This window comes from Filicampus tigris, chromosome 10 (assembly GCF_054856515.1).
Source record: "Filicampus tigris isolate MCC_2025a chromosome 10, RoL_Ftig_1.0, whole genome shotgun sequence".
Taxonomy (NCBI): Eukaryota; Metazoa; Chordata; class Actinopteri; order Syngnathiformes; family Syngnathidae; genus Filicampus; species Filicampus tigris.
In genome coordinates this window covers 12,488,048-12,500,759 of record NC_141226.1, presented here as the reverse complement: position 1 = coordinate 12,500,759, position 12,712 = coordinate 12,488,048, and the positions used below count along the sequence as shown (strand labels likewise).

At 40.0% G+C, this 12,712-nt stretch overlaps 1 protein-coding gene across 2 annotated transcripts; it reads left to right on the top strand.

The window, feature by feature from the left end:
* Window positions 1–2,237: 2,237 nt before the first annotated feature.
* Window positions 2,238–11,458, top strand: samd7 (sterile alpha motif domain containing 7). 2 transcript variants are annotated; one of them, XM_086042870.1, is made up of 9 exons: window positions 2,238–2,246; window positions 6,184–6,315; window positions 6,400–6,523; window positions 6,601–6,725; window positions 6,805–6,886; window positions 8,174–8,832; window positions 9,464–9,579; window positions 9,659–9,769; window positions 10,782–11,458. In XM_086042870.1, the coding sequence occupies exons 2-9, from the start codon at window positions 6,213–6,215 to the stop codon at window positions 11,031–11,033; spliced, it is 1,572 nt and encodes a 523-aa protein (XP_085898996.1). In that variant the 5' UTR covers window positions 2,238–2,246; window positions 6,184–6,212; the 3' UTR covers window positions 11,034–11,458. The 2 variants fall into 2 exon arrangements, with proteins under 2 accessions (XP_085898996.1, XP_085898995.1); XM_086042869.1 differs by lacking the exon at window positions 2,238–2,246 and adding an exon at window positions 3,746–3,890.
* Window positions 11,459–12,712: the final 1,254 nt, after the last annotated feature.

The window sequence follows — 12,712 nt, the reverse complement described above, 5'->3', positions numbered from 1 at the left end:
CCGCCGTGATCCCTTTGCCTCGCTGTGACTCTATAATGCTGCCTGCAAACAAGATGGACAGAAATCCCTCATAAAAAGCTTATGTGACCCACAGATTCCTAAATGACCAGTTTAGATGTTTTTAAGTCCTAATGCTTAATTCCAAAAGTTCTTCATTAGGCCGTTTGGCGCGCACAACGGCAATGGTATTGCTTGTAATAGGCTGTCATTTATTGATCAATTCTGATTTAATGCCTATTTCCAATTTCACTGTGCGAAAAGGGGCTAGGCTGGGTTCTGTGTGAAAGGCAGAGGCTAATAAAAAAAATGAATTCTACCAATATGCCTCTGATGTGCTAATTAAGAAGAATTTGTGTGAAAGATGATAATGTCTTCATCTATCCAGTGCAGATCGATCAATTCTTAAAGGCTAGTGTAAGATTAAGGCATTAGCTTTCTTCACACAGGCTTTGTGCAAAATTGGCGTAACAACAGAATGTGTATTTATTCGCCTTTGCCTTTCACCCAGAACCCAGCAAAGTGGGAAAAATTCATGCATGCTAATAGCCTCACTAGCCTTCAATAAGACTCGTCAACAGCAAATTTTAATCACAGATGGGTTTATGTTCCCTAGACGTTTTTGACTCTGATTTGAAAAATGTCTTTACTTTTTTCCCCGTGCATCAGGTTTTTGAGATATTTTCATTTTTTGGCCTACAAAAGCTTGGCAATATGGATTATACTATCTTTGTATTTTACAGCTATGGCGTTCAAGAAAAAAATTCCACCTGTTGCCGAACCACACCCTTAATTCATAAATATTACTAAATATATTATTATAATACTGTACATATTATACTATTGTTATTATATAATTAGTAATATTATGAAAATCTGATGTGCGAGAGTAAAAATGGATGGCAGATTTGGAAACAGTGCAAAAAAAATCACAGAGAAAAGTTCATTTACATCTCTGATTAAAAAATGTAGTGAAGATTTGTTGACCGGTGTAATTTGTTATGCTGCAGTGGATAGATAAAGATATTAGCCACTTTCACACAGAGTGCCAATGAACACCAGCAAATTATTGAAGGCTGGTGAGGCTATTCGCATGCATTTTTCCCGCCTTGCTGGCTTCTGTGTGAAAGGCACAGAGAAATACTGTTACTGCATACTCTTCTGTTATGCAAATTTTGTGGGAACACAAAACATGAAGGAGTCATATGAGTTCAATATTCTGTATTATTGAAGTCTATTAGCGTGCCTTTATATTACCCACTTCGCATGGTTCTGTGTGAAAGGCATGGATAAACAAATACGGATTTTGCTGTTAAGCCAATATTGTGGAAAATCTGTATGAAAGAGGCTAATGACTTCATCTGTCCACTGCAGCCCAACAACCTATTACTGAAGGCGATCGTGGCTAGTCACCCGCCTTCATTCATCCAGCTTTGCTGCGTTCTGTGTGAATGGCACAGGTTGAATGCGGACTCTACCGTTACGCCTTCATTTTGCAGAAACTTTGCTGCAAACAAGGCCATCAAAACAGTGGTCCCGTTTAGAAAACATGCCTTAAAGTGCAAATCCTGGTAGTAAGCGGCTGGTGAGCACAAACTGTCATCTTAGGAGGTCTGAGTAGATGATCCGGCCAATTTAGACGGAATTCTAACAAATGACCACCAAGCATGTTTGGGTGAACATACCGGCACCCCAGTGAGAGCAACACTGCACAAAAAAAAAAAAAATACAAAACACGACTTATGGAAGGATTTTCCAAGCGTCGCGGCATCAGGCCTCTGAGCGGGAGGTCTTTGCTTATTTTGCCGGTGCAAAAAGGGAGCTAAGCATTTAGGTGTCTTAACTATGGCCTAAAGTGCTAACAAGGGATTAGTGAGGTAAACGTCCAAAGAGGTTTATCGCTTAAGGAGCAGTGCTGCTTCAGTAATTACACATGAGTTTTTTGCAAGGTGCACCCGGGCAGTTGGACGGGGGAGATCACGGTGATGTCAGGACGAGGGAGGGCTTACCGCCGTGGATAAGGCCCGCTAATGGAGATGAAACCAATCGGTATTTAAAAGGTCTTTTTTAGTTAAGGCAGTTAGGCTGGCAGGCTGTTTGCCGGTGCAGCGGGAAGCAGGGAAAGAGTTGACGCAAGGGACGGTACGCTTCCTGTTGGATGTTGAAGGATTTTTTTTCATTGGCATTTTTTATTTTATTTTTGTATTCATTCTGAACTGAAACAAATATTTGCTCGCTGGATTTTCACGGTGAGTACTTTCAAACTCATAGAAGTCATTCCATTTCCATAAAAAAACTTTATTTGGCTCAATTTTATCGAACAACATTTTCTTTTTTAATAATACTATAATGGTAAGTTGCCCTGCAATTGGCTGGCAACCAATTCAGGGTGTCCCCCGCCTACTGCCCAAAGACAGCTGGGATAGGCTCCAGCATGCCCCGCGACCCTTGTGAGGAGAAGCGGTATAGATAATGGATGGATGGATAATGGTAAGTTTTGTTAAATGTTAATACATGTTCATGATAAAATTGCTTGTAATTGTTCTAAAGGCCAAGGGGATTGTGCAAGTAGCCTTCAAATTTATGTAATGGTGGAGGCATTGGTAACAAACTTGAGTCTATTGATGCAGGATGACCATGTGACTACTCCCAGCCAATCAGCAAATGAAAAAAAAAAATCATAGTCATTTATAGAGTACCGAATGACTTAAACTAGACCTTTCTTTTAATATGAATTTATATATATATATATATATATATATATATATATATATATATATATATATATATATATATATATATATATATATATATATATATATTGCTGGGAAAGGAACCATATTTGGAAACTTTGACCATTTGATTACTATCAGCCAATCAGCAAAAAAAGAACACTTAAATATACTACATATGTTATATTTTTTTGGGTATATTTTGCATGACAAGAAACCATATTTGGTAACTTGAGTTCAAAAATGGATGGCAGGCACCATGAAAAACCATGAAGAATGTAGAACCATGTGACTTCTCCAAACCAATCAACAAGTCTAAAAAAAATACATCTATACTAAAGCTTGATCAAAATCACAAACATATTAAAAAATATTTTTGTAAATGTCATGTATTTCATTAATATGTTTCTTTATGTTTTTGGCGGGCAAAGTAACCTTATTTGGTAACTTAAACATCAGTCAAAATGGACGCCTCACTTTAACTAATTAATTTCTCCAATCCAAAGAGCAAATTAAAATAACAATGTGAACCATGCGTTTTTGCCAAAACCGATTTTTATTTAAAAAAGTAGTAAAGGGGTGTTTTTTTTCTTGAATTCTATTTCAGTGAATGCCCTGGAGCAGAATAAGTCATAGTATATTGAGGGTGTGCAATAGTGTTTACCTTGCGACCTGTTGTAGGCCTTGACCCTGCTTTAATTGTTCAGTCAGTGCTTACCACTAACAAGCTGCGTATAATGGAATTGTCTATGTGTAACTGAGAGTATGTGAAGCTTTAGTGCGTCTATGCACGTGTGTGTGTATGTGTGCATGCGTGGGCGTGCATGTGTGTGTGCGCGCGTGTCTGGGAGGGATTAAGAAGGGGCGAGACAATGTCTGATATGACCTCCTCTAGGCTGCAGCTAAATCGTCAGCAATTTTTCCCTTTAATTCATTCTTGTAATGGGATTACGTGGGCAACAGTAAGTCCCAAGGAGTCCAATCCCCTGCGCATTAGGCAGCCGCCTGTCGCACAAATACTTTGAGCGCTCACCTTTCATTAGGGTGTTCTCTTTTTAAAATAATAATATTACTTGCAGGGTGGGAGAATCGCTCTCTAAATGTTCTGATCTCCTGTTTCCATCCCAGTGTATTGAGAATGAATTGACGACGACGTAACCTGTGAGTTTAATTCATATTAATGAATGAATGAATGAATTAATTAATTAATAAGCAACAACAAGGAAAATACTTTGATCATCTAAATAATATTGTAATAACAATGTGGTTAATGAATGTAATTATCATGTTTTTTTATTTTATTTGAAAATGAATTATTAATATTATTTTCAAAAAATTATAATAAATATTCTCCCTGAATGTTATGAACTCAACGGTGCCTTTTAAGATTGGTGTGGCATCTTAAGTTTGAAAAAAATGAACGAAAATAATGAACAGAAAGTATTAAAAAATTTGTCTGTATTATTTAAATAAATTCAATGCTTATTGAACAGATGTTTTTTTAATTATTTATTTGTATTTGTATAATTTTTTTAAATAAACTGTTCATGAAAAGTCTTGCTGTTCGACCATTAATTTAATATTATTTAAATAGTCAAAAATAATCTTTCTCTAATTGTTCTGAACTACTTCAGACTGAATTATTCATCAATATAAGAATAATAAAAAAATTAAGCAGATAACAAGAGCAAAAACAGACATATATCTACTTTAAATAATTTTCAAAATATTATTGATTATTATTACTCTTGTTTTTCTACTCTATTTTATCTTTTAATCAATTATTTGCAGAGCAAAAATAATTCTATGAATACTATCATTAAATGCCATTCAATTATCCAATTTTGTCTTACTTTTTCTGTCTTCATATTGATTTTTTTCATTCGTTATTTGTGAAAATTGCCATCATTGCCATTTCAACAACACTGTTATTCAAACAACCATATACGATCCCCCCCTGTAAATTCTGAACTTCCACTGAACCCGAATTAAAAGCACCTCTCATTTAAGCTTGCTGCGATCGCCTGTGGGTTCATGAAACTTTTTTTTTTTTGCTATTTGTATTGATTTTTTTTCAATTTTTGTTGACACCAATGTGGCAGGATTAACACAACTTGAATGTTTAACTGTCAAGATAATCCGATAAGCCTTAAACAAGCGAAATGTGTTTCCTCACAGCACTCCACAAGGAAGGCGTTGACTGCACATAAAACTGCATTAATGTCCGTATGCCTCTGACGATGGCGAGGGAAAAAACGGGACACAGGTGTGTCCTGGTGCCCACATAGCACCACATTAACCGATTGCGTCCCCCCATATTTATCCCTGAGGTGTTTTTAGGACAACCTGGGTGCTAATGGAGGCTAATAGGCTTAGTACTCAGGGTCCATTGCCCAGGATGCTTACAGGCAAGGTTTGCTGGGGGTAAAACTCTAAACGTGAGGATTACCTCCGACACATCCCGTTAAAGTGCTTTATAGCTACAACTTAGCTAATAGGATCCTGGGGGAAGTGTGGGGGAGCCGGGTGGGGGCGGCAGTGGGAAGGTGGAGATGGGACGGGATGGGATGGGGTGGGATGAGGCTGGGGGGGGGGGGGGTCAGCAGATGTAGCTGGCAGACTGTTCCAGGACTACAGAGGGGATTACATGCCTCAGATAAGATGCTTTCAGAGGGAATTTGAGAGGCTGTCATAATATACAAGGTTAGGGGCAGGTGACAGCATTACAGAACAGTAAATATACATGATCTAAGTGTGTAAAGGTAAACAAAGAGTCAAGTCCAGTGTGGACTGTTATGTTATTATGAAGAGCTGGGCATTCCGCCTATGTGACCGACCGGTCCGTCTATCCGCCTGTGACGGATGCCCATTTTGTAGGCGATAAACGATATTAGATGGGGAACTAAAAAGAATAGTCTCACACATTTTGGCTTCAATGGCGAGGCCATACTGGCTGAGGCTTCAATGTCCGTGGCCAGGCCATAGATATGGATAGATAGATATATTTTTACTATACTTTTATACTTTGACTTATTCTATTATACCTTTGAGCTGCACACAGAATATCAAACAAACAAAAGGGGCGAGCCAGACATTTTTCAGTGGAGCGCTTCATGATGATTGCATAAGGGCCTTCTAATATCCTTGAGCCTTCTGACGCAATGGGCAAACACCTCGTACCTTTAGAACACTGGCATGATATACATTTTTCTCCTGTTCAGCACGACTGTCTGCGGTTGTCTTTTTTAAAGTATTTTTAACGTCTCACTGCTGCCTCTTGGTGGTGCATATGAAGAGCTGAAATGTTTACATTTACACATACCTTAAAAAGATTTTTTTTTTCTTGTCAAAAGATATGTACAGTATGTATATGTACAGAAGTACGTGATGATTATTGGTATGCTTTTTTTTCCCATGAACCATCTTTTTTTGTTTTGTTTTCTCTTTTCTCTAGCATCCTGGTGGTGGCCGGAGGAACATACGATGACCCCTCGCGAGCAGCTGAGGAAGATGACGGCGCTAGGAGAGCAGGGAGCTTTGGATGAGAAGCACTGGTACCGCTTGGTCAACGGCATGTCGGGAAACGGTAAGGGAGGAAAAAAGGAGTATGCTGTTTTTTTAACGGACTCTGGTGACCTAGTGTGTGTGGGTGTGTGTGTGTGTGTGGCAGAGCTGAGGCAGAGGCAGGAGATGATGATGAGGAACCAAATGGCCATGGCGCCACAGATCCTCACCCAGGGTCAGCAGCGGTTACAGGGGGTCCCGACTCCGTTTGAACCGCGGTTCATGGAAAGGTTCGGGAAGCTGCCACTAATATTGTGGTTACTTTATCTAGCTACATAGTAAAAAATGAATCCACCTCCTCTCTCAGGGAGATAGTCCCGCCAGCTGAGATGGTAGCTCCAGATGGAAGACAGATGCACATGGGACCTCACCTGGGCCCTCCTCTGACGCCACACGCTGGCGTCCTACCGGGGAGAACCTTTCCGGGAGCAGGTAAGAACGCACTCATAGTTTCCAGTCAGTTTACGTGTCCTTCTTAAGGTCAAGCGTGTGATGTTTCTCTTGGTCTCAGCTGGCTATGGCTTCCTGCCCTCGGAGCCCATGGAAACGGTCGCCCGGCGACAGGAGCTCATTCACAAGCAAAACATGGCCAGGTGAGCGTATGGTCAGCAACTGACTAAAGATTCAACCAAGTACAATAAAACTGAGATGCGTGTGGTGGATCCTGGAAAGAAGGCCCCCAATTCCGAAGTGAGGTGACTTGTGATCTGGGCCTGGCCACTGTGCGTCGCCCAGCTTGCTAGGGTGGTTAATCTATAAAAATATGAAAGAGACTTTGCGCTGTTGAATAAAACTAAGATGGCGGATGGGCAGTGTCTCTGGCAGGAAGACCTCGATGTAATCAACCCCCTGGTATCCCCTCTTGATGAGGATCAGCCGTAATCTCAGTAAAATGGCCGAGCCCAAACACCTTGCGAGGAAAAGACACATTTACGTTGCTTGTATCCATCATCTCGTCCAGTTGGTCACTAACCCAAAGATTGTGACCATAGGTAGGAGAGTTTAGATCAACCGGTAAATCTCTTCACGGTGAGAGTACGGTAAAGCGGCTGCCGCTCCAAGAGAGTTGAACGGCTTCACCTAAGAAAAGATGTCATTTGCCAGTCCACGGGGTGCAATCCACCCTTTTCCAACTAAAATACTCAATCCAGGAATGCCCATCGAGGAAAAAGTGTGCTTTTTGCCCACAATTAGATGGTATCCCTACAACAACGCATGTTAAATGGTAGAAAATGGACTGATACATTTTCTCCCAGAAAGTCATGAATAAAACCTGTGTGGAGTTCATGGTCCAACTGCAATAAGTCAAAATTCTATGTCTAGCTAGTACACAGAGTGAAGGGCCTGTGAAAGTTGTCGTACGAGATCGGTCTTGGTCTTTAGACCGGTCTTGAGTACGTATATCTTCAGGGATGTTTTGGTCTTGTGACTCTGGATTTATTCACACAACCAGTCAAGACCAAGATTGTATGGAGAACAGCTATTAGATTTGCGTTGAAGTTTTTGTCAGATTTTGTGGATTTCCACAAAGGTTACCAAACAAGCGTTCAACCAGATGTCGTTCTTCACCTGCGTCGGTCTTGTTCTTGACTCCATCTCACATTGTCAGGGTCTTGACTTGGTCTCAACACCGCAACCTCTTGGCTTTGACTTGTGTTCATGCAGTTTTTGCCACAACATTTAATGGGAGGATAAATACTCCAGTAGCACCACTCGGACTGTACCACAAGAGACACAGCTGTATGCCTTGTGAACTCGTTGGCAAACTCCAAGTAATGAGGGGATAGCTCTTGTTCTCAGAGAAGCAGTATACCCAGAGTGTATGTGGATCTAATGTAGACGCAACCAAAAAGTGTCTTCTATCTTCGTCTTGTGTTCAGAATGGAGATGAACGCCATCCTGCATCAGAAAGAGCTGGAGAATGCCCACCAAAAGGGTCTGATGGGCATAGAGAACCACATGTCCTACCCTTCCAACCCAATGACCTTCAGAAGTCGCCAGCGCATACCCGATGGCCACGACGTCTTCGTCCACCGGCCAACCCTGGACGACCTCCACTCAAACAGCATCCTCATGACGGCCAACCCCTACCCCCCTATCGGCGCACTGCACAGAGAGCGGGGCCGCCGGGTGGGCAGGCGCCCCACGGTCCACAAGAACGCCGACCACCCCGCTGGTCATGTCAAGGGCCCGGCCGAGGACAAAAGTGTGGAGCGGAGTCCGGGGGGTGCGTCCGGAGGGGAGGAGAGGGAGGTGGAGGTGAAAGGGGAAGTGGGAGAAGAGTGCTCTGTCAGCAAGGCGCACCACCCAGCCAAAGTGGATTCTGAAGCGGCCGCAGGAGGCAGGAAGATCTACAAGGAGGGCGAGGTGGGTCTGCGTAAGGGCAGCGCTCCGGACCAATGTGTGGAAGCCAGCAACAGTGGAGCCAATGAAAAGGATGCTCCCAGCCAGTGTGCCACCTTCCAGGAGAAGTTCATGTATCCCCCAGGGGCCATGCCTTATATGTTCCCCGTTGCCGGGAATGGCTTCCTACCACCAGGTGCGTTTGGAAAAAAAACTTTCCTCTGTATTGTAAGGTAACAGTAACAGAAATGTCATGACAACAAATCATCCATCCATTATCTATTCCGCTTATCCTCACAAGGGTCGCGGGCGTGCCTAGCCCAGCTGTCTTCGGGCAGTAGGCGGGGGACACCCTGAATTGGTTGCCAGCCAATCGCAGGGCACACAGAGACAACCATCCGCACTCACAATCACACCTAGGGGCAATTTAGAGAGTTCAATCAACTTACCATGCATGTTTTTGGAATGTGGGAGGAAACCGGAGTTCCTGGAGAACTCTGAACTGTGAGGCGGATGTGCTAACCAGTCGACCACTGTGCCGCCGACAGCAAATCATTTAAATTGAATTATAACAAGCACAAAATGCTAATTTTGCTGCGTTTTACCTAACTTGTGGTCAAAAATGTGCATTTTGGGGCCTGATATTGGAGTTTCGTGTGCATTTTATATCCAATTCACGGTGCGCACATTATACTTATTTTGTGGCCACAAATGATTTAATGTGCACGGTATACATAATCTGCTCACAAATGTGCCACTAATTAGCATTTTGTTCAAGCATTACATTTTGGGCTTTGTAGCTTTGTGACTCTATATTTGCTGTTCAGGTCCACCCAATGTCTTCTTAAATGGTGATGTGGTGTCTGAAGACATCAGGAAGTGGAGCGTCAATGATGTTTACAACTTTATCAACAATATTCCCTCCTGTTCGGAGTACGCTCAGGTGGGTGTCGCACTTTGCGTTGCTGTCTTTTGGGTTCAAAGTTGTCACGCTCACGAAAGAAACCTATTTGACCATGCAGACGTTTAAAGACCACATCATTGATGGTGAGACACTGCCCCTCCTCTCAGAGGAACATTTACTGGACACACTGGGCCTTAAACTCGGGCCTGCTCTCAAGATACGCTCTCAGGTAATTTAATTAAAAGGAATGGAATATGTAGAGTGTGTCGTGTAATCTAAAGTAACAAATTGAAACAAAGTTATCATGTTAAAAGAAATTCAGATATTTGCATAATAAACACAAATAAAAATAAAATTAACAAATAAATGTTTGATTAAAGGAAATAATTACCATAAGGAAATAATGCTAACTTAAATTAAATTGAAGAAAATTAAGATACTGTACGTAGTAAAATAAATAAAAAATAATAATTAAATATAAAATAACATTTATCTGAATTAAAGAAAATGTTTGTAGAAATCAATCAAATGAAATTAAGTCAATATAAATATTGTTTATAATAAATAAACAAAATAAAATCAATAATACAAATTAAAATGTATTTAAATAAAAATACAAATATAATTGAACAAAAAATATCAACAACATTCCATTGAAAGAAATTAAAATAAGATTTAAAAAATGAAATGAACAAGAAATAATAACAATAAATGAAATTAAATAGACATATTTAAATACATTTTTGCAAATATAAAATAAAGCTGAACAAAAGGCAATTAAATAACCTTCACAAAACACCAATTGAATTACATAGAATAGGAATAAATAAACACAAATTTTGCAATATCAAAATCCATAAAAATGCTATCAAACAAAATCAAAATGTTACTAAACACAAAGTCACCAACCACAATATGTACTGTCCAGACTAAGCCTCTATTTTGCAAGACAGTGACCTCATTGATTTTTGAAGAATTTTTCATTTGGCAAACGCTTCTTAATCAATAGGAACCTGTAGTAATATTATACTGTACATGGCAGGATACCATTTTCGTTACCTTTCTTTGCTGAATGGCTGGGAGTGACATTCAGTTCTACTTCAGTTATCAAATAATGGTGCTTGTCCTGTAAAGAAACACAAAACAAGCCTCACAACAGTACCATTCTTAGTATACAAAAATAACCAACTCATCGATCTACATAGTCGCATGTGTCTCAACACACACTCTCACCCCATCAGGTGTCGAGGCGCATGGGCAGCATGTTGTACATGATGAATCTCCCGCTCCCCGCCGGCCCCCTGCAGCCCGCCCCCGACAAGCCTGGCGACCATTCGTCAGAGCTGGGCTCCCCGGTGAACTGCAACAGCGAGGAGATGGTGATGATACCGGCGAGTCCCCGGGAGGCCGCCGACATCCTCAAACCAGCCGAGCACCTCTGCGAGCCAGACAACAGTTCTCCTCGTGCTAAAGAGTTAACTGAGCTCATTTGAGCTCTCTGGCTTACCAAAACAGCAGCACCTGCCGCCAGCAGTGGTTTAAGACGAACATGTGTTATGTGGACTCAACCACAATTAGCATTCCTGGACACTCCAGCATGTGGTTGCTCGACAATGTTGCGTGTGTCTGTGTTTGTGGTGTGTATGCATTACAAAACCATGACACAAATAAGATGAAAAGTTCACTTGCTAGAGTGATTTATGTTCTGTATTTATTTATGCAGTGTCACTGGAATTTTTTTCAACATTTTTGAATGGTTTCAATGGATTGTAAATAAAGGTTGGTTGTTTTGTCCTTTACATTGGAGGCCATGATGCTCACTTATTAGGCTGATATATATTTATTGTTTAGAATGAGGCCATGTTGGCTCATTCCAGAACTTAGAAAAATATAATATAGTGGTGCCTTGAGATACAGTATTAGTTTAATTTGTTCCGTTACCACACTCATAATTCAAATCACCCATATCTCAAATTAGCTTTCCTCATTAAATTGAATGGAATTGCCACTAATCTGTTCCAAAAAAAAACATGAAAAAGGATGTACCGGAATTGTGTTGTTGTTTTTATTTTTTTTAAGAGAACATTCGTACTGTATTATATTGTACTTAAAAAAAACATACAATAATGTCAAAATTGAATAGGATGAAAAATAACTGAACACTTTGCGTCAATTAAATGGCCATTGTGCTGTTGCCCACCTTGACCACCTGGGGGCAGTAAAATACAGACAGACAGATATACTGTACTGTACATGGACATCTTGACAATATATAGACATCTCAGCTCATCTAACATCCTGGCAGAGGATTAAGAATAGATGACTGTGAGTATTGCCATACTGAACAACTAAATATGTTGCTGCACCATTTGTGTTCAAATATCAGTTGCTTAAAGAATCTGTGTTTCCCAATATGTGTTAGCATTAGCATTAAGCTAGTGGACAAATGGCTAACATCTGTGGCTCTTTTTAATAAACAAATTGTAATTTTCCAGTTTTTATGTTTAGTTTGACAGTAAACTTCAACTAGGAGTGGCATTAAACAGCTTAAAGGGTTCATTTTTTTAACACTCCTTCACTACACTGCTCGTATCTCAAGTATGCCCTCGCAAGTCAAAACAAAAAAATCGTCAGAATGACGGCCTGTACTGTATCTTGAAAAACGTGTCCGTCACTCGTATCTCAAGGCACCACTATGACAAATGTGCAAATAAATACTCTTCTTAAACAGTTTGATACACTCAGATTTTTAACATTTTTTAAATGTTATGATGTGAAATAAATAAAGTCATACACTGACACATCAATGATCTAATAAAGGGGCACTGCTCCGACAAAAATATGCAAATATTATTATTTTTGCTATTGAATATACTATTATTAAGGCTACAGATTATGTTTGATACATTCCAATTTTGATTAAACAATTTTCATATTTTTTAAATTGACATGATTATATATTTATTTGTAAATGTTGCATACTACTATTTTATTTTTATATTCATTCTTACACATCAATGCGCTAGTAAAAGCTCTGCTCCTGAAAATATGTACATATTTATAATTATTATCATATTAAACCTTCAGGCGCCAGATTTTTTCAATAAAATATTCAGTTTTAATATCACTGTTTCAAAAGGTTGTTGGAGATAAAAGCATACTGTAAATGTTG

Bases quoted from the DNA above. Each gene is read 5' to 3' on its own strand.
- samd7 (XM_086042870.1), top strand. From the start codon at position 6,213: ATGACCCCTCGCGAGCAGCTGAGGAAGATGACGGCGCTAGGAGAGCAG. The intron at 6,726-6,804 runs GTAAGAACGCAC...TCTTGGTCTCAG, and splicing joins GAGAACCTTTCCGGGAGCAG to CTGGCTATGGCTTCCTGCCC. The intron at 9,580-9,658 runs GTGGGTGTCGCA...TTGACCATGCAG, and splicing joins CCTGTTCGGAGTACGCTCAG to ACGTTTAAAGACCACATCAT.